This window comes from Anopheles stephensi, chromosome 3 (assembly GCF_013141755.1).
Source record: "Anopheles stephensi strain Indian chromosome 3, UCI_ANSTEP_V1.0, whole genome shotgun sequence".
NCBI lineage: Eukaryota > Metazoa > Arthropoda > Insecta > Diptera > Culicidae > Anopheles > Anopheles stephensi.
Genome location: NC_050203.1, coordinates 24,234,960 through 24,256,573, shown reverse-complemented (window position 1 = coordinate 24,256,573; position 21,614 = coordinate 24,234,960). Strand labels below are relative to the sequence as shown.

The window sequence follows — 21,614 nt, the reverse complement described above, 5'->3', positions numbered from 1 at the left end:
TTGACTGTGTAATAAGCACGATTTCCAGTCAGTCACTGCGTGCAGCGGAATGGAAATAACATCATTTTCCTGTTTGAATTACGGTGGAACTTGTGAGGAAACTTGCTCCGTTCTAAGCAAACCATCGCTCAAGCACTTTATCATTTTTAGTAATATGTATTGGAAAGCGCTGGCAAGTTTTCCCTATTTGAAAAGTCTTGCATGCCCTCAATCTCCATTATTAAGTGAGCAAATCGATTCGTTCCCTTCAATATGCAAGCAGTCGTCAGTGCCATCGAATCTCCGGACGTTGTCATCGAACGGAAAATTGTTCCCAAAAGTGCACAGCTGGCAAATTGATTGAATTTCCTTACGAACGTTTTGCAAAGTTCGCTCGCACTGGAATGTGGTTTGGACTGGTACGGGGGAGGAAAGGAGAAAAGTTTTCCAATCTGATAAACGACACAACGAAATGGGAATCGTATAATATACGGAGATGATAAATGGAATGGTTTCTATACAGCAACTATAAACGTTTCTGGTTCGAGTTATTTCCCAAAATCAATTTTACTTCTTTCAGTTGTTATTTTCAAATGTTTATCTATTTCTTACAATACTTCCTTTTTTATTCTCATTTTCAGCTAACATCCTTCAACGACACGTTCCCCAGAGGCATCCCAACTGCCGGCAAACGATACCACCACAAACAAACGTGCTTAGCAGGCGACAGTCAACAGCTGTCAAACTTTGTTTACGTTTATCGATCACAGGTCCGTGTCGCTTAGTGTCACATAGAAAAGAGTACAAATCGTGGCAATCAAAAGGTAAAATCCGCATGGATTTATTGATTCCGACCGAACACCGAATACTTTAAGCAACGCATAATGGAGATCCGGTGCGGCATCGGTTCTTAACGTCCATCTTCGGTAGCCGGTAAACAGCTCCGCAGAAGATGCAGCCAGCGGTGGTGCCTTCGGGGTGATAAAACAATTTACAGAATCAACAGCAAATCACTCCCGGTGGGCTCGTTTGCATATACATACATTGAAGCGCGCTCCATTCCTCCCCTCGCAAGTTCCCAGCAGCTATGTGTCCGCGCAATGGGTTGTGAACATTATGCTAAAGGTGCGGTACAAGCTGCTTGAAACAACACACCCCGTGTCTGGTTAATTCTCCGCGCACAGCTTCATTACGCGTGTCCTCGCTCTCGGGTAGGGTACTTTCGATACTTACTTGTCCAGCCGGTACGGCCTGTCCGATGCGATCGATGTCGATGCGCAGGGCCGGTGGATAGGAAGGAAAAGCATCGCTGGTGAAGCTTTTAACCATGTTACGTCAGTACCATTTCGTGCTCGTGTCCCTGGCGTGCTTCGCGGCTAATTGCTGCAGCTCCAGCTCGGAGTACTTAATCATTCGGCATGGCCGGTCGCGGGTACGTCACTCGAGCGAGAAGGACCACATCCGGTGGGGCCTCCAAGTGTTCGACAACTTTACGCTGCTCGACTACGATGCCGGTGGGAGTGGGTCGGGCGGTGGTTCGGGCAGCGGTAGCGAGGAAACACAGCCCGCACCGGCCAAGGAACCTTCATCGGTGAACGGTGGCGCTGCCAGTACCCTCACGATACGATTTGATGAGTCGGAAGAGCTGGAGCGCATGATTGAGCTAAGCGATTTCGATAACTTGCGCTTCAGCGCTACGGGCGTCCGTACCGGTGGACCGATCGAGCCGGAATCGATCGCACCGCTACCAACGGTCCCGACCGGCCGGGACCGGAAGCTTATCAAGAAGGAGATAATGGAAAACATTCGCCGCACGGTCGACAAGGGGCTGGAGTACCTGAAATCGCACAACAACCTGGACGAGGTGAAAATCGAACTCGTACCGTTCCGTGGCACGGCGGACAAGCGTCACCAATCGACGACCACGCCGGACGGTGGGAAACAGTCGTCCGACACGACGATTGACAGCCGTGCAAGCAATCGCGCGGAAGAGCAATCGTACTGGGCGACGAGCAGCCCGACGGCCACCGTGTCCGGTCGCGGCAAAGCGTCGTTACCATGGATAGATGGAATTGCTAAAAGCGTCCGCGTACAGCGCCCGAACGCTCAAGTGTCCGCATCCAATCAACGACTAATCTCGTTAGACGCGATTCCACGAACGGCAAACCCACCGCTAACAGGCACACCAACCGCACCGCACGACCGGTCCAGACAGATCGACCGGCGAGTCGAGAGTAGTTTCATGGGCGAGCTGAACGCGAACGGTTCACCGAACGGGTGGAGCCCGGGGTCAAGGGTTGTGCCGAATGGAGAGGATTATCCTAATGACATGCCGGCGGCCGTTGACATGGGTAACCACGGTCGGACGGAGGAGCCGGAAGCGGAAGAGAAGGAGCAGGAGCGTGCGCCGGAGGACGTGGACGAAGAAGCTGACACGAACGAACATCCGCCCAACATCGATGCGCCGCAGGACGATGATCCGCTGCTGCAGGACGCCGAAATGGAGGACCCAATCGAGGAGGAGGAGGAACCGTTCGAGGTGGACGGGTCGGACGTGGACATTAACAACGTTTTCCACATGGAGGAGAGCGATCTAAGCGAGCTGGACGAAACGAGCCGCAACAATCGGCGCAACCTGATGAAGGGCCGGGACGTGGTGACGCAGTTTCTCCAGATCGTCGAGAGCCAGCATCTGCTCGGGGCGAACTGTACCGCCGGGACGGCGCTCAATCTCGGCGAGGGCGTCGTCGACCGGTACGCGCAGGATCGGTTTCGCGTCGAGGCGGAAATTGCCGTCAACCGGGCGAACATGCTGACCAGGTGAGTCGGTCCGGCCGCACGAATATGATGTTTTATATTTTTCAAACTTGTTTTCTTTTGGGACAGGCTGTTTGAGGGTGTATCCAGCCGAGGGTGTGTCGATCTATGATGCTGTACAATTTGACTCCAGACTAACAGATGCGTTGGCGATGTAATTGAGCTACCCGGTTTAGCACAAACAGTGTTCCGGACGGTTCACTCAACAAACTGGAGACTTGGTTGTGTGAGTTTGTGTAGACTAGACCGAAGTGATTGCTTTTTCCAAGGTTAATCCCAACAGAGGTTTACACCATATTTCTTGTTACTGTATCCATTTTTTTTTAACAGTGAAGGTCTGTTTTGTTTAGCTACCTCTGCTTCGGGTTGCGATCTATTTGGAAGTTTGTTTTTCCAATTTTCCGCCAGTGAAAACGGTGGAAGATTTGATTGGATCCGGACAGCCCCGTCGTTGGTCGTCCTATTGATGCAGTGCCGGCTGGAGTGCATCACAGTGAATGATGATGAAGGAGAAAATCGTAGACAGATTAGCTTCCGCACCGACAGAAGTAGACTTCATTAAAAACTTTATCATTTTCACAAAGCGACACTGTATAGCAGCGCGAGGAGAAAGAAAAAGTTATTTGTTGGGTTGCTTAAAACATCAAAACCGTATGAAGCCTCCCTGGCAGAGGGCAGAAAATAATGATTCCTATCAGCATTAGCGTTACTGATTGATGGCAGGGTGGTTTTAAAAAAACGTTCTCCATCACTCAGAACCTAATTGATCACATCCCACGCGCTTGCCGGTGGTGGTGGTGTAAAATATATTTCACCTTTACCACGCGCTAAGCAGCTTACTTGAAATAACAGTCGCTTCCTAAATGCTTTCGAGCAAACCGAAAAATAATTTAGTTTGCCGGGTACGTACCGTAAGGTGGTTTTTTGGTGGCGTGGCGGGTCTCTTTCGCTCTTCGGGAAGCGACAACTTATACATTACCCAAACCATATTTCATGGCCGGAGATGGAAGAAATTCGATTTTACCTTGTGCCTCTAATATGTCACATTCGATCACTTCTCCCAACGCACCGATGCGTGTGTATGTGTGTGTGTGTGTGTGTGTGTGGTTTGCCGCCGATCTTTTGCCATCGTCTACGCCATCGCCATGAGTGAGCATAATAATCGATTTCGCCTTCTGCACACCGACTCCCTGGCAGCAGACACACTGTGCCAACAAAGGGAAAGTGCCACAAAACAAAGTGCAGACTCACTCGACGGTACGCACCAAGAAGAATCACTCCATTGGCAAACCGTTCATGCACGACCAGAAAATAAAGGCAGAAGCGTGTGCCCGGTCCTCCGGGAGGCTTACCCCCCGGTACACCTCGCCTGCCAAAGTCAAGTGCCGTTTAATCTGGCCTGAGTAGGACGATACCGAAAATGGCGAACCGTTACCATCGATTTCGCCGTGGTACCATCCACGGGAACCGTACGCTCCGCTGAACCATAGCGAACGAAACCATCAATGAAGTGTTGCGAAGAATTGATCTCGAGAAAAGAGACATTACTTCTGTATCGAACACCACGCTCAATGTGGATCGTTCGTCGTCTAGCACAGGGAAGATAGCAAGCAAAACAAAACCCCATTCACTTGTGCTACATTCGTCATCTTAACCAAAAAGAGCGTCCGCTTCTGTAACGCCTGCTGGCATCAGGCACGTTAGGTTGTCATGTGTGTGTGTGTACGTCTTTGAATCGAGAAAGAACTTGATACTTGGTGTGGCGTTCAACATTTGTTGCTCAAACCTTGATTCAACATGCCCTGCAAAGGCTTACCATTTGACACAACGACATTCAAAGCCCCCGCTTCTAATGAGCGCAACCCTGGCAGACCCCACCAGCATTAAGAAACGGTAAATTGCTATTCCACCTGACGTTAATTGGTTGTGAGTGCTTCCATTAATTAATTTCGGATTCCCTTCGCAAACCGTGTACGATCCCCCATCACCCCAACCGAGTTGGTAAGGACCCTGTTCCCGAAAAACCCTGGCCAGGAGGGCACAACATAAATGCTTGTCGGTATCGATGATTGGATTTCGTGTTCAATTTTCTTTCCCTCCCCCCCCCCCCCCCCCCCCCCTCCAAAAGGGTGGTAGCGTTTGTTTGAGTTTGAGCGAAGAGCAGTCAATCGTGCCACTCGTGCCTATCTGGAAGCTAAATTGGTTCCGGGCAATGAATGATGGGCATCCCGGGGCCAAACCACTCATGCGTTTTCACGTACACGGACGGAGGGTACGTTCTGTCTTTGTTTGCCTGTGCATTTGGCTTTGGATCTTGAGGTGATGAGGACGTGGTTATGTTTTTCGTACCGGAAAAGGCTTGTGAGTGTGCGTTCGAGTGGGCTCGATCGGGATGAGGCTCAAGAAAGGTACGGATCAAAACCACAGCCCAGGCCATACATTCCCGGAAACATGATGTTCAATGTAGAACGTTCTGTTAGGTGTGAACCCTAGAAAACAATAATGCATGGAGAAGGTGTACCAAGAGCATCACCGGGTACTAAGCGATTTAATTGAAATACAAATTGTAGTGCTGGCGCGTTGGGTTGGAAAATGGGGTGGCACTCATGAGAGGTGGTTTAAGCGATAAGGAAGGATGTATCGATTTAAATAATGCTGTGATTTACAGTAGTGTTAATTGACACCATTTAAATCACTGTAAGTGAATGCGTACTGATATTTCAGAAGGTTTCAGGGAAGTAAGTGAAACATTGGGGGCTTTGTAAATGGAGCTAGGACCATACACATTGTAGGGGAATTGATTTCGATGCTAATTTACTAGCAAGTCCAATGGAAGAGTTTGACGTTTCATTTGCTTGTCAAATCTTAGCAACTGCTCGAAAAACTGCTCGAATGATAGAAAAATTCGTAGCGTTGATCCTGACTTTAGATAAACGAGATTCTTATAAAAAACCTTAGCCTTACCATAGGATTTGAAGTCAGTATTGAAATAAGCCCATATTAAAAATGCATCCCTAAAGGGATTTGCTGTCCTTCGAAGCGCTAAACCGCAAAGATGTAAACCGCAAAACCAAACCGTATATTTTTCCAGCAATGTTTTTGCTGCACTGGTACCACTGGTGCCTATTATTAAAAAAACTAGTCCATTCACATGCGAGTACGAGTACAACACCCGACTATGAAGCACTTTAAATAATAAGCGTTGGGCCAGCTTCTATTCAACTTCAATTCCATAGCACAACGAGTGATCTGCATTCATGACAATTCCAATGCTAGGGAAGACATGGTACGTTTTTTGTTGTTATCTTGCTGTTGTTGTTGGCGTTTTCCTTTCCCCAGTGTATGAACGATGCCTCGACGTGCTCGAACAAGTCAGGACATCATCATCCGCTACTTTTCCTATATTAACAAACCCAGCCTGGCTGGGGCTAGATTCTGGCGTTCCAACGGCCGACCGGTTCACTCCCTGTGGAGTTTAGCGCAAAACTAAGGACCACCACGCTCATAATATCAACACAAACAGCTTACCATCAGCTCATTGTTACAAGTGGACAGCTTGCTGTGCTCGGAAAGCCAACACGGGCTTGTCGGGCCCGTTCTGTCGAGCTTCCCTTCGGTTTAACTTTACCATCCCCCCAACCCACCAGGAGTACACTATCCGGTCTCGGGTCCTCTATTTTTACACAGTGCAGTGCATCATCTGCACTACACGGTCCACCCCGGTAGTTGTACACAATGGAGGAGTAATTTATCGTATACTGAAAGCGAAACAATGCAAGCGAGCTTTAACCCTAGCCTCGACCTCTCTCTGTATATGTGTGTGTGTTTGTTTGGTGTAGTCAAAAGCGATTGTTTAAAGAACGTTATTTGAATTAAATCATAACGAGTTTACATTACCATTGCTGGTTACCTATAGTAAATCCCCGGGCTGAGGACGCAAAATTTATTGGAATCGCAGTTTGTTCCCGGTGAGACAGGTAGTTATTGTTGTACGTGCACTATCATGTACAAACAAATCAATAAAAGTTCCGGGCACACTGTTGGCGAATTGTTGAGGATAATTTGTAAACACAATGAAGCAGCAAGATATAAATAATTTACACTTGCTTCCGCTTCTGCGCCGTGTTTTCGATAATCCATCGCACTAATCCCTGGAGGAAGGTTTAGTGTCTGATGTACACCGTAAAAGGCAACCCCTAATGAGTTCCTGTTGACCTTATCCCACAACGCTAGCGGGAAGCTTAATGAGACCGGGCCTCCATTAAAATGGTAGAGGCTTGGAGCTGTTGGTTATAATTCCAGCAACGTTTAACAAAAAAGGCTTGAAAATTTGGAAAATGCAGTAAGTGGTTGTGTGGTTCACACATTGTTTATTCAGCAGCCCGCCATCACCACGGCTAAGGCCCGCTGTTCCTCCTGTTCGAGGAAAGAAAACACTCCATGCAAGAGGTTTTTTTTGTGGAAGAGCTCAACCCTCCAAACGGCGCATCCAAAAACAACGTTGAATTAATCGGATTGCTAATGAAGAATTCAACACAAGCTTCGTGGTCCCCGGAAGCAGCCATTGTGCCTGAGCATTCTTATCCTCGACAGTGTGGTCTCGGGGGTTGACAGCTTTTCGGGTGAAGAATATGTATGCCAGCATAGCACCACATGAATGACCGTCGTCTTGTGGGAAGTGGTTCTCCTACTATCCTTACCGCATTTTCCCCTTCCCCCCCACCCTCGCTATCGACCATGATGAGCACGATCTCATTGTGTCACGTGTTTGGGGCACACACACTCACAAAAAAGGTTGATCCATCAACCTGGCAACATGCTGTGTGAGATGTCGTTTGCGAGCGGATTGCGGAGGAAAGAGACGAAAATCTCGTCCGACCGTCCATTTCGGCGTCACCGTCTTCCCACCCGTCAGGCCACTAATGGTTTCGACTAATTTTCCCGGCACCGGAACCACACTTTCAACCATCAAAATGACGTGACGATGTTTGGAAGAGGCTGCCTTCGGAAGATTGAAAAACCTCCCGGCCGGATCGGAGTGATTAAACGCCTCGAGTGTTGCAAATTGATTCGCTAAGTATACGGTAATCAATCATCGAAGATGGCTATCGGGCGAGAAAGGTATATCCGCGTCATATCGGGATGAACCTTTCCGACGCCACCATCCGTCCACCGGGGCAGCACGGTAAAAGTGGGTCTTGCGCTCTTGTTTTGCGAGCATAATGAATAGGTTGGCCTCGGACGGCAAACACAAGCCGGAACCGGGACTGGGGATTGATGGAAACACTTTCCACTCTACCTCTACCATCTCGCACCGCCATTGAGCCCAAAGTCACATCACGAAGGATAAAGTTTCGATGAAGGTACATTACTTTCGAGCCGGAGACGACCCCCTGCTGCTGGAAGCTTTTTGTGGTTTCGTTGGGCGCAGCGAGCGCAAAGCAAGAAACGGAAAACAACCCCAGAGCGAACGGTTTTTTGGGGAAAAAAAACATTACACAGCACATTTCTTATAATTTGACCAAAACTTCGGGAGGATCGCTTGTCGCTGCCACGCCACTCGCTAGTGGGCAGTTGTTGTGGTGAAATATTTGTCAATTTGTCTTGATTTGAAGATGTTGCCCATTATCCTTCAACAAGCTGTGCCGGACGTGGAGCTTGCGGTTCAGGTGGATGGTTGTTATGTTATGCTTCGGAGAGGTGTTTAGCACAGGGTTGGGCTTTTATTTTGTACGCCAAATGTTTTTATGTAATGGGTTTTTTTTATCTCTTAGTCATGCTGACTTCAAGAAGTCATTGCGGGCTTATGAGTGACGAAAAAAATGGGCTGTTAATCCAAACTATTAACATCTGGAGCATCATCATTTAACATGAAATGCCTCTTCAGAATTCATGTAGATACATAGAACACCTTCTTCCATGAGGAAAATACGCGATGCAAAAATGTCAACGATTAATTCACAGATAAAACTGGCTTTTAACTTCATTTTTATTCGACTTTAAACGCCGGTCTAAACGATTGGACATCGCCGCCCGAGATCAAACAGGCTCAAACACCCATGACAAATTGCGCCCCAGTCGTTCAGACGTCTAGAAACCACGGGCACAAAAGTTAATTAGATGTTCTTTCAACACTCAAGCTCTGCTTCTCTCTTTTCTCTTCTCTCTTTTCATGCACACCACCCGGTTCCATCATCCTATCGGCCCCCCTCAGAATATTCAAGTTCTCGTCCGCGGACGTACAGGCGTCCGAGCACCTGTTGCACGCGTCCGTCCTGTCGATGGTCGAGTTTGATGATGATATTTTTGCCGGCGGAAACTGTTTCGACTGGAACCAGCATCCGGCCAAGCGCGGTCTGTTCTGCCCGTTCGCGTACCGTCTGCCGCCCCCGGATCAGGGCGCCTCGCTCGTCAAGGATCTAGCGCTCGAGTATCATTACTTGGGTAACACATCGGAATGGTTTTTCCTCGCAAGGAAAAACGCCGAGAAGGTCATCGCGCGCAACGAACAGTATATTAAATGTAAGTATATTCCCGTTTTCTGTTTCGTTTTCGTTTACCTTTTTTTTTCGTTGTGCAGATCTTTCCGAGGCTTACTAGCTTTATGGCACCCCTGTGGGGGGGTCCGTGGCGCGCCTGTTGTTGGTACAGACGCGGGTTATAGTTAGGATTTGATGATGCAAGCCAAAAGAAGAAACAGAATACCAGAAAAAAACCATTGTCCACGATGATTTTCTGCACGTGGTGTTGAAGCTGGTGGTCATCTTAAGCTCTACGCAAAAGCTTTTGCAATAGCTCAGCCTCAGTGCACTTCTGTAACCGGGTAAATTCTGTTTGCCGCTTGCCACAAGTTCTTTGTGTTTGTGAGCTATTTCTGGATAGAAAAACATTCCCCGCTTTACTTACTACTGCCCACCTTATGCTGAAGCCTGTGATGGTGGGTTTACTTGCTCTGAGTACCGAGAAGATTCGTTGGCTAAGGTCGTGCCTTCGCGTTTCGTCTGGCGGTAACTCATTTTTCTTCATCAGTTTGTGCTTTATTCAATTTCGAAACTAGGAACAAAGTTATTTCCACATTTCTGATACGACCGCACAAAGCAGCAGGGAAAAGAAAAATAATTACCAGCTCAAGAACGCCACTACCGGCTTCTGCCATATTATCGTAACCGTGCTCATGAAGAGGACAGAGCACAAAATGGGCGAAAGTGAGAAGGTATTGTTGAGTAAAGTTAGTTTTTTGTTCTCGCTTTGTTAAGTTAAAGTTGGACAGATCGGTAAAGTTTAAGTATAGCGAACGCTGGCCGGGTTTTATAGCGACTCTGGCAGTTGCTACTCAGCGCCTTGCTGGTGTCTTAACTTAACTAACTGATTGTTGAGAGGCGATCGTCTTACCAAAGGTGACATGCAATCATTTATTGACTTCAATGTTGATTGCATTGGACTTTCCACTTCACAGCAAGCATAACAATCTTGAGTAAATATTTGTTTCTGGTTTGAATCAGGACGATATACATAGGTACTTTATTTATTTTCTAAATAATTCGACGAATCTATTTATTTCGGTCGATTGAACGAAAATAAAAATGTTGAACAAACGATGCATTATTTGGAGCACGTCTGACGACTTATGAATGCTCAACCTCTATCTCTTTCAAGTCCCTCTTATCCAGATCTCTCTGCTTCTGTTTCAATGAAGCTGCCCATCTTTTTTACAGCATGTTTATGATACTAAAAAAAAGAGATAAAATTCATACCTGCTTCCGAGAGTGTTTCTTTGAGCCCAGTTTTCATCTGCCACTCGAACAAGTTGCTCCTTTTCCATCTGAATGCATGTCAGCTATACATGCTTCGTCATCCGTTTAACTTGAAAAAAGAAACGAGAAGTAACTCTCCACCTCGGATTAACATTCAAGTACAGCAAAGCACGCTTCCTGCTTCATCGTTCTAACGGAGAAAGCGCTTTAAAATAAAAGTACACTTACACTTCCCATCCGACCTGGAAGCGACAGTGCGTTACACAGCACAAGTAATAACCGACGCTGTAATGTAAAGCTGTCTAGAATCACCAAGGCCACAAAAAAAAAAAACGCTACGCAAGTTCCAGCGAAGAGTCCTTCAGCCGATGTATGCGTGTTGCTGTCTTCCGCTCACGTCTTTATCCTTCCGCGTTATGTAAGCGAGTGCTGAATCAGCATGTTTATCTGAAGCACCCTTTGACAGCTGCTTGATAATGACACTTGTTTGTAAATCAATCAGCTCCACACGCACACGGTAGAGTTATAGAGGCCCGTATCCTTTTTTTTTTTCAAGCTTTCACACCCCTAACCGATAAAGCCAGTTCAGACTAATTAAGCCGACGCCCGTCGTGTGGCCTGACAAACCCCGAACAGGAAGAGGAGTGATTAATCAGTGAGCGGTTGGGACCTTCGTTTTTTGTTCGATTCGTCGTTCTTTATCCATGCGAGACAGCTGGAAACACGATACTAATCGTGTTTTCGACCCTCCATGCCGTATCGCTGGGTGGGGCAAAAAAACGCTTTTCATTGTCAATAACGCTAAACGTTCTAATCCGAGAAATGGTTGTGTGCTGTGTGATGGGTTCCCATTAAATGTATCTCTCTTGGTTCCCTGTGTTCGGTTATATTGATATCGGTTTTTTCCCGTTCGGTTAAGAGGCATCTCAATATGTGTTGACTTGTTGAGGAGTGCTCCTGCTGAGCGCACGATGACTTCGATGAATTTTTATTTTTTCCGTCCCATTTGATGATCCATGCAGCTCGTCGACGAACAGGCAGAGGAGGCAGACAAAAACCGACGTCCGGGAAGAGATTGCTTCCCTGTAAAGAAACCTCGTCAGGAACCTCTTTTAACTTTCACTTTAAATATATTTCCCGCAAACTCTTGAACAAACTCACCACGCTGCCGTTGCTGACCACAAAACCGCAAGTCAGCTCAAATTGATTACACCGCCGGTATCAGTCAAGAGATGACGACCCGTAGGTCCGATCGTAGTCCGCGTGGCGAACCCATCCGGGGATCTTACACCGAGGCAAAAAAAAACGAGAAAAAGAAAAGGAGTGTGGTCCACAAAAAAAACCTCAAAAGCTCCACTAAGCTCCCCATTAACTCATTATACTTCAAAAAGGCACTCGATGGGTTGCTTACGAAATCAAGCCAACGCTGACGATGTTGTCGATGAGCATGTTGATGCTGCTGCTACCGAGAAGAGGATAGCTTGAAGGGTACTTTTGTGTTTTCATCCTCCCCCCCCCCCTCCCCTTGAGCTTCTTGCCTAAACCCGGAACAAGAATTTGTAAGTTTCCCATACACTTACCATACATCCCTTGTCTTTGGTTGTGAATTTCGCCCGTCTTTTCTTATGTGCCTCACTCATCGACAAGTGGGGCAGTAAATTGGATGATGCTACTGATGTCCTGTTTTTTGCTGTTCCTTCTACGAACCTTTTCTTCACTAGGACCTCCCCAGTTCCCATTCCAAAAACGCTCGTTCGAATGTTTTTGTTTTCCATAAAACTTTTCCGACCACTCTTACGTCACGCGTGAACCCGACAACGCCATTACGGTGGTGGTTCTTGGTAGGTGGAATGGATGGCACTACGTGGCACATAGACTGATTGTGTGAATGAATATTCACGAGCGAGCGTTCGGGTATCCGTTCCACCATCAATCATTTTGTGTGGAATCTATTAACTATTTTGAGGTGGGTTGGATGGGTGAGCTGACGAATGGGAAGTTTCGCTTTTTATTAATGCGTGGCATGTTCGCGTTTGCAAAACAATCCCGCATCCCGAGGTATTTGCAAATATGGATCGGCTGTTCAAAGGGGAAGTGCTTGACAGTGTGGGGACGTGAAGCGGGCTAGCTAAAGCGAAAAACGGGGACCATCAGATACATGAGAACTGATTTTGAGAGTAATTTATATTTGCGGAGAATTGCAAAATATTTTATAAATAGACAGGAGGTTTTCCTTGAATTTTTATCAAATCTTATAAAAGAAACCCATATTAATTTTCAACTTCATTTTAACAGTTCTTTTTATTTAAATTAGGAAAACGAACTTATATTATTGACAATCCTGATGCTATCTCGCAAAATTGTTGAGTCGGCTACCAAAGCTTCATATACCCTTCCTAGCTTCCTAGCTTGTATGTCCCACATGAACCTACCGAAAACCGCAATTTGATAGTGCAATGCAGTTTTACGTCTTTGCTCTTTTCTTCCACCTGGCTAGAACGAACTCACCTTCCAAGCACCGTTTAACATTTCCTCTACCGGACTCCAACCGGAAGTCGCTCTATACAAAATTATCTCCGATCCCCTAGCAGCTTATGCCTTCCGTGTGCCGGATTTATCGTTCCTGTGCGATCGAATTTTTACCGCAGTAACAAAATTCGCTCATAACCTGAAGAGGCTGAAATGGGGAAAAAAGCTGTAGGAAGATAAAATATTCAATACAAACGCGTCATAATAAGGTTTCCGGGTGTACACGGGAAGCGATTTAAACGGTCCCGGGTTTGTCGAAAAAAAAAAAGTTAAACACGAAGACACTGGACTGCCTGGGAAACCCTAGACTGCGCCACGGAAAGCACCATTTTCCGTTCACAAACCCCGCGAGGGATGCATAAAGTTTTTGCCGCATCGAACAGATTTGGATACGTGAGTTGCGGGTTTTCTTTGCTGAATTTTTGCCTTCATTTCTCCCGATAGGTATAAACTATAGCTTTTCGGTAGGATTTTTAGTATATGTTTGTGTGTCCTCTTCGGATAGGCATTCCAAATCACATCCTTCCCGCTGAGGTTGAATACCGCAGGCAGCAGCAATCAAGTGCACGTATCGCGTGCCGGAAGAAACGTTCCCTATGCTTTCGTGTTGTCCTTAACCAGATTTTACTTACGACCTGTACTAAGTAGCTAACCTTGCCTGTCTTATTTTGAGTTCTTACTCGCTTGTCATCTGCACGTGTGGCATATGGCAGCTAATTTAACTAATGCCACGCTTAATATTTCCCCCAGTCGCTTTCCTAGCGACATCTTCGTAAGCGTCGCCAATTTTTCGGTACGACAGTCATACTTTCCGACCGTGCTAATAGCGCAACCGGCTTCCAATCTTCGCGGGTTGAGTGCCAAGTTGCGTTACGTCGAAAAAAGGGGGTGTGCTGGGAACTTTTCCCGGTATTTCCTTAGCCAGCACAAACAGCTTGAGATACGGGTGAGAGACTGCAAACAACAGATAAGCCGGTACGAATTGACTGTCAGCTGACAAATCATTCGGGCAGGTACGCTCTTGGCAAAAACCTTCCTCATTTTATCGTTCAAAACTCACCTTTTATCGCGGGTGGGACTGAGGAGTTAGGAAGAATTAAAATAATTAATCGCAGCAACTTAACGAGAGCATATTTCTCCCGCGCATTACGGTGGGAAGCGTTACGGGAGAATGGGACCGTTGGTGGGGGCAAACGTTCCTGGCAAACAATTAGTCTCGCTCTAATAAGCTCCCATTGATATTAATTTGGTTGGTAAAGTTTTCTCGCATTCTCGGTGTGCTTTTGGCAGTGTGTGCGTTGAACTTGTAACTTTTTGAATTGTGGCTTGTTTTGCGAAAATGGCAGCGTAAGGGATGAGATACTGTAGGTGTAGCGAAGGAACTAGTGGAAAGAGCCCTTGCTGAAATAATAGTTCAGGAAGAAGAAAAAGTCCCAAAAGCATTAACAGTTGAAAAATTAAGATCAATATACGTTGAATCCAATATTGATTTTCATAAATTATTATGGTAATGTTTTTGTGAAGGGTTTGGCATCCTCATTTCAATGTTTTTTACATAGTTGTTTTTAAGCCTTTCAATTTGGTGTAAGACTATTTCTGCTGTAAAACTAAGCTGCAATTTCGGTTGCGGTCTCTAAACGCCAGGACCGGAGTTCAAATCCCATCTGAGCCGTTCTCTGATAGAGAGGACAGGTTTTTTCAACTATGAGGTATCAATAAGTCTATTCAGACGGAAATGGCAGGCATGATCTAAAATGTCGTGAGGCCAAGAAAGTAGAACCATTACATTTCATAATCATAAAGTGTACCACCAAATTAGTTTTTATCTATAATTAATTAAATTTCAATATAGAATTTGCTTTTGAATTTTATAGAAAGGCAATCCAAATTGGTCAAACATTTGTTCAAAAGTTAAATATAGTGCTATGATGTTTATATGATAATTCCTTTGGATTTTGTGAGTCTTATGACATTTTTTAACATCTTTTATAATAATTAAATTTTCATCATTTCATTTTTTTAATAATAATAGTCTCCTTTGTGGCTGAAATTATTGATACGATATGGAATATAAGATCATATAGATTAACAACTTTAAGGTTTTGAAACTATATTCTGTGTTTATACGATATCTGAATTGAAAAATTCTATGAACTGTCAATACTTACGACTTTAAATTAGTCTGCCAAAATATAATAGAGCTGTCCGTGTAACGAAAATCAAAGTTTGCCATTTGATTGGCACTTTTTAAACGTTCAAAGAATGTAGTATAACAGGTGTGTGCTGCTCGCCCAAAAACTGTTTAATTATTTTCCTCGAGGTATCAGAAAACCCCGGGATTGGATGTGCTTAACTCGATCTCAATCACTGAAACTTTTGCCTTGTTTGCTTTTCCAGTTAAAGTACCAACCCCCTCGCCAGAAAAAAAAACACAAATGGCCTTTTCTTTCGGCGAATTTTCACATCTTTTGTGTGCGCGGCCAGTGCTGAACCATTATCCTAACTGTCCCCCAGAATTGGACACGTGTTCCAATTCATTGGCCGTGATCGTAGCACGAAATTGGTTTCATTTTTGCCCCGGCATACCCGGTTTGCTGTAGCAGACAGGCAAGGCCAACACAAGCAAAAATATATATTCTGCCGAAAAAACCAACGCGAAATAAATAGCGATTGCTTTTGTTTTGCTGTGCTGTTGCTATCGTTCTGTAAAGCGAGTTATTAAGCGTTTGCAGTACCGAAAGACACTTGCACTGGACATGGGGTGGGTTTTTCGCCAGATTGAACCAATCAGAAAATGAAGTCACAGTAAGATCATACCATTTGCTATCGTTCTAAATGATGCTAACGAAAACAAACTTTCAACAGCTTGAATGTATGGGGAGAAAGTCTAGCTCGTTTGCAGCTAGTTTAGATTTTGTTGTAAGTTTGTGTATTTTGTGTAAAACTGCAGATACCTCGAAATAAAACCCTGTAACGTGCTACGGTTGCGTACACAACTTCAGGTAGCTATTCAGGTGAACATGTTCCCCCATAAGTTTCGTTCGCTTAACAATCTCCGGTCTGGTAGGTCTCGTTCTTCAGGGCAACAAGGTTTCTAATAATTTTATCTCAAATTTTCGCTCCAGCAGCAGCACGAACACAAAAAATAAGCCAGCTTTTCTGCTACCCTAAACGAGCGGCTGAAGAAATTATTTTCTTCTCCAGCACCATGCGGGCACATGCCGGTGCGTAATACGAGTAGACAAACTTCACCAGTCTCGCAAGCTAAGTGGCAGAATGCATCATTAGACGGGAATGGTAACATGAAATCCTAAACCGAAAATCCGACCATGTCGGTCGGTCGGTCGTGTCGCTTCCTCTCGAAGAACAGAGACACACACAATTTCGAGCAAATGTCAAACAGACTCTGACATACAACCCCAAAAAAACGGCACGCACGGCCCCTTTTAGCGTTGCTTCCGTTCCATCGCTGTACATACTGGCTCACCGAGGCTGACGCTTCCACCTGCTCTTTAACGTGATGTAATGTCCTGTCTGCTGTGCGCATACGTTACGATGGTGTGTACGGTGGTGTGTCTCATCGTATCACTCGTTGCCCGCTGTCAAAACGAGCACTGAAGATGATTATTATAACTCACTTTGGGCCAGTGTTCGCCGACCGACCGGTTGCCGGATGGTGGATGCTGCCGGTTGGTAAGCTGAGTCCACCGCACGCATTGATAACATGGTTCGGATTCGTAAAAATCATCCTGCTTCTGCTAGCTCGTGTTGCCTATTACGCTCTAACCTGTGCCCGGAGCAACACTGTCAACAAACATATTTTTTCCAAAGCCTTCAAACACCACCGACATCAGCTATCAACAGGCGTTCCGGTGTTGTTGTTTGGACGCGTGTGGCTTCGACGTGCCGATCTTTTCGCAACAATCGGTGAGCTGTAGGGGATTAAAAACGTGGTGTAGAAAATTTGAAACACCGTGTCGTTACGCTATTTTGTGCCCAGTTGGACTCCCCGGAACAATTTTGTTCTTGAGTAAATGGAGTAAAATTCGAACAAAACCTCCGTAACTGAACAGGAAGAAACACGAGAAGAATGTGTTGGAGTTAGACTCCCAGGAAAAAAGATCTTTGCGGAGTACACGGTACACTCCTTTTCGATTTGGCGAATCAAAAACAGAGGGCTTCGCCTCAAAAGGCCTACATCTTCACGATGCGTTTTTGCCGTACGTATTCTTCCTTTAACGAGTTTCATTCCCTGTTGGTTGTTGTAGAATTTTTGAACATTTTTCATCACCCGGAACCGGGTCCCAGTGTAGTCTTGTCCGTCTTACCTAAACCTTCTCAGAATAGGGTTGAGAGCGAAAGTCTTCGTGAATGAAAGAAAAAAAATGGGAACCTTGTGCATGTGTGAGACTCAAAGAAAACGAGAGCGAGATATACAAACAAACGGACCCAAAAAGCAATTCAGAAATTTGCTCTTCAAACATTCAAGCAGACAACGAAATTTGTTTTATTTTTTGGAGCCGTTTTTTTCGACCGGTAAGACCCAAATCCTTACTGGTGTTGACACGGGACCACCGGTAATGATTAGCATAATATTCATCAAAAAAAAAAAAACATTCCACTTACATTAGTACGTTCGCAGCAAGGGCCGTCAACCGGCACATGTACGTTCTTAAACATTTCTGGCCGGAATAAGTCTTGCACCATCCAACCGTATCCGCTCGCAGTGATTATGATGTTGAGCTCGAGATGTCAACGATTTACAAAACCAACCGTCGGTGCGTGACGGTATAATGCGTGCGGATTACACCGGAAGTACCGCCTCCCTGTGAATCGGTGTGTCTAATATCTGTTTGTCAGCATCCTTATCATGTGTTCGCTCGCGCTTATTGACAGCATTAAGCGAGCTTCCTGTTTCCTTTTTTTTTGCTCCCCGAGGAAAAAGGAATCATTTACATTTTTTACTCGCTTTACTTCTTCTGTTTCCTAAGAAACCGTAGTACGCGTCACGGTTCACGAGCGAGCAGGGGTAGTAAATATATGTGTAAATGTGTGTACAGAGTGGACGATTTTTTTTTGTAAATGGATTTTATGAATTCCAGAAAAAAAAGTGGAACACAAGCTCCAAAAATAGACCACAGAAGCTGAGATTCGAGTTCTTAGAACTGGAGCGAAATATGTTTCCGCCGAAATCCGAACGACTCAACGAGCACAGCAATTCTTTCATTTCGACAATTTTTCCACCTCGGTTAGCGTGATGGTTTCATCTCTTGCCCGTACCATTTTACATGATTATACACTCAGCAGTATCGGTGACAACGGTGCGACGCTAGTGGATGAGTCCAAAAGCGGACATAATGTGACAAGTGTATCCTGCTACCAACTGGAAGCCGAAGTTAAGGAACCTTCAAAGTGAAGCAACAGCATTAAACCAAAACAATATCAAATTTTATTTCAACTCGGTTAGAGAACACAACGCACGCGCCCCTTCCCTACTCGCCGGGGGAAATATTCGAAGAAAATTGAAACTTTTTCCCGAATCATCAGGAGGTTTTTCGGTTGATTAGGTCACGCAATGGAAGGAACGTAGCAAAAGCAGAGGCAGAAAACCAAACACCGAATCCACGCGAGATTTGACCGCAAATTGGATAAATTGTCTGTGTGTGTGTGTGTGCGCGCCCCGTCCTGGCTACCAGTAATGGTTTCGATGAAATCGTAAAGGTTTGCGAGCGGTTTTTATTCGCCTTAATGCCTACTGCGGGGCAAAGGGCGATCGTACAAAAAGAAGCTCCAGTTTAGGCAACGCAGTTTTGAGAAATGGCAACTAGTTTTGAAAAGAAAAAACAACAGCGAGAACAACAAACACTCGCAGAAACCCTCCGGAAGTATCAAACGACTTGTCTTTTTGCGTTTGATTAATTTCCCTTTTGCCGGGGGTGGCGCTTGTTGGTGACCTTGCCGAGTAAAGTTCAACTTTCTTGCCCCGGGAGTGTCGCAATAAATCTTCGAAAACTTTCGCGAAACTGTTGTACCCCTTTGCTGCGGGATGGGAAAATGCTTTTGGGAAAAAAAACGTTGAAAAGGCTGCTTCTATCCTATCAGTTGGATAGTATTGCTTGCCGGATGCGTTACTGTGGTGAAAAGTGACGAAGTGAAAGTTTCTCATTTGAAAGTTTGTCTGCCGGTTTTTTTTTTCTACTTCTCGGTAGTAGCTGCATTTGTCTTGTGACTTGTGTACAATGTTTGCACTCATTTTTTTATTTTGTTTTCCAAGTCAACTCGGCGTTTCTGCAAGGAAGGGCTTCAAAGTTCTTGCTTGAGAGCGCATTGGAATGGCTTAGTATGATATGAGTATCTGCCATTTTTTAGGTGCAGTTTAAATATAAAATTGTAACTTAAATATCAAATTCTAATGCGAATGCTGAAATCATCTCACAGCTATAAAAAAAATCAATCAATTCATTCCTAATTCAATCAAGTCAAGTATTTGATTTAAAAAACTTATATTTTCCTCTACCAAATGTATGCTCGAAAACAAGCGAAAAATGTTTTCCTGGCAGGTAAAGGCACCAAACGGCCGGCCGGGACAGCACTGGGAGAAGAAAAAAACCATTCAAGAAAATGGATTGCGCTTCACAGAAATCCACTCGCCAGGACCCACGCTTTTCACTTGATTGCTTCCAGCAGTATTTCCATCAAGTCGTACCGAATCAAACCCAGGTTTGGGAGGAGTCGAGAACAGCAACAACAACAACAAAAATGCTCACAGAAAACATCTCCTACAACCAACCAAGCAATGAAAATAAATAAATAGCTTCCCGGTGCGTTTTAATTTTTCCCAGCAACATTTAATATTAATTTTCTTGAAACGTGTTTCTCTCTCTCTCTCTCTCTCCTTCACTTGCACACTTTTTCAACGCTTCGGAATGGAACCCGCTGCACGACGACACGACACGATGGTACAGCTTTTCACGTGTACACCAACAACACCGAGCGACAGGCGGACGAAATTCTATCGGTAAAGTACGAGGATGGCCGGTGGTCGAAACCGTACTACGACTGCGGAGGTGGCAATATCTGGATGCTTACGTACACCGTACCCTTCTTTGGGTACGAGAATGGGACGTACTTTTTCAAGTAAGTCCGACCTGTTTATGTGCTTGTCATTTTCCTGTTCCGTTTTTCGAGTCAAATGTTTCCTTAGCAACGGTGACACACGGGCGGAGGGGGGAATGGGGAATTAATTGCGAACGGTGAGGAAAAAATTATTCAAGGGTGTGCTTTTGGGTTGAGCTTTTTTCCATGTAGATAATTTATTATTAAAAATTTACATTTGGTGTTGAGCCATGCTGAATACATAAACAGTTTACTAAGAAAGAAGCTAGGCCACTCATATTTGTTTTATAACAGAAAAGTGTTTTTTATTTTTTATGCTAATTTTCAGAATTAATAAAAGTTGTTTCATCTAAATTCTGGTCTTAGCTAGCCATGTCAATCATTCTAGCAGCAAACAGATGTCTGCAAAACAGATATTATTCTTTCAGCAGGAAAAGATCTGACTTCCTCGTACTAACCAACAGGCTGGCAATCCAACAGAAAAAGTATTTGACAGATGGAGCAACTTCCGTTGCTTCTATTCAAATATTTCCAAGTAAATATTTTATCACTTTCGCTACTTGGTGACGAGTATTTCTGGGAAATCTTGTATCGTGCCTTTTCTTGAATATATAACCTTTTTTTTCTATCAATACGCTGTGTACCAGCACCAGCAGTTTAATATAGGGCATCTGTTGCAGTTTAGCTACAATAACAGTTTAAACACATTATATTTGCTTACATTACGGCTCAGTTTATCGATCCTGTTCTATAATTTGAGCATCATCAGCTTGAGACTTGCATAAGTAATAGACTTACTTACTTATCAGATACTACAACCGCTTTTTCTGCTCTTGGCCTGCTGCAACTATCCTCGATACCGCTCACGGTCCAGCGCCGTCGTCTACCAAACCTCTGTCCCGGGCGTTCTAGCGGACGTATCAACGCCATCACTCCTTCTCAATTTGGGCCTACCACGCCTCCTCTGTCCGTGTGGACGGCCTTAAAGGACTTTACGGGTCCGGTGTCATACTCATGACGTGCCCAGCTCACCGGATCCTCGCGAGTCTAATTCGCTGCACGATGGTGAGACCATGGTACAGCTTCTTCCACACATGCTTGGCCAAGGATCCTTCTAAGCATGCTTTCTCTCGAACGCGGCTTCGTCAGTTTTGGACAAACTCCATCTCTCAGAGGCGCATGTTTTTACTGGGACTAGAAATGGTCTGTACAGTACAGACTTAGTTGTACAGACTTAGTTCAAACTGACTTCAATTCCTCTCAGAAGCCAGCTCGTGAAGGTTTGTTGGTCCTGTATGTGTTAAAGGACAATTCAAAAGCCGCAGCTCTACGGGATGTACTATGGTCACACCATAACGTATAAGGATCGTCAGGCTCTGGTTGGCTGGCCATGTCATGAGAATGAAACCGAACAACCAA

At 45.1% G+C, this 21,614-nt stretch overlaps 1 protein-coding gene across 3 annotated transcripts in view; it reads left to right on the top strand.

Annotated features, from left to right (window-relative positions):
* Positions 1-21,614, top strand: part of LOC118511351 — a 102,565-nt gene that overhangs the window by 47,519 nt on the left and 33,432 nt on the right. For all 3 annotated transcript variants that reach the window (XM_036054312.1, XM_036054310.1, XM_036054311.1), the window contains 3 exons: positions 621-2,799; positions 9,011-9,318; positions 20,045-20,216. In XM_036054312.1, coding sequence (XP_035910205.1) covers positions 1,307-2,799; positions 9,011-9,318; positions 20,045-20,216 — 1,973 coding nt within the window. In that variant the 5' untranslated portion in view covers positions 621-1,306. The remainder of the gene's footprint in view (positions 1-620; positions 2,800-9,010; positions 9,319-20,044; positions 20,217-21,614) is intronic.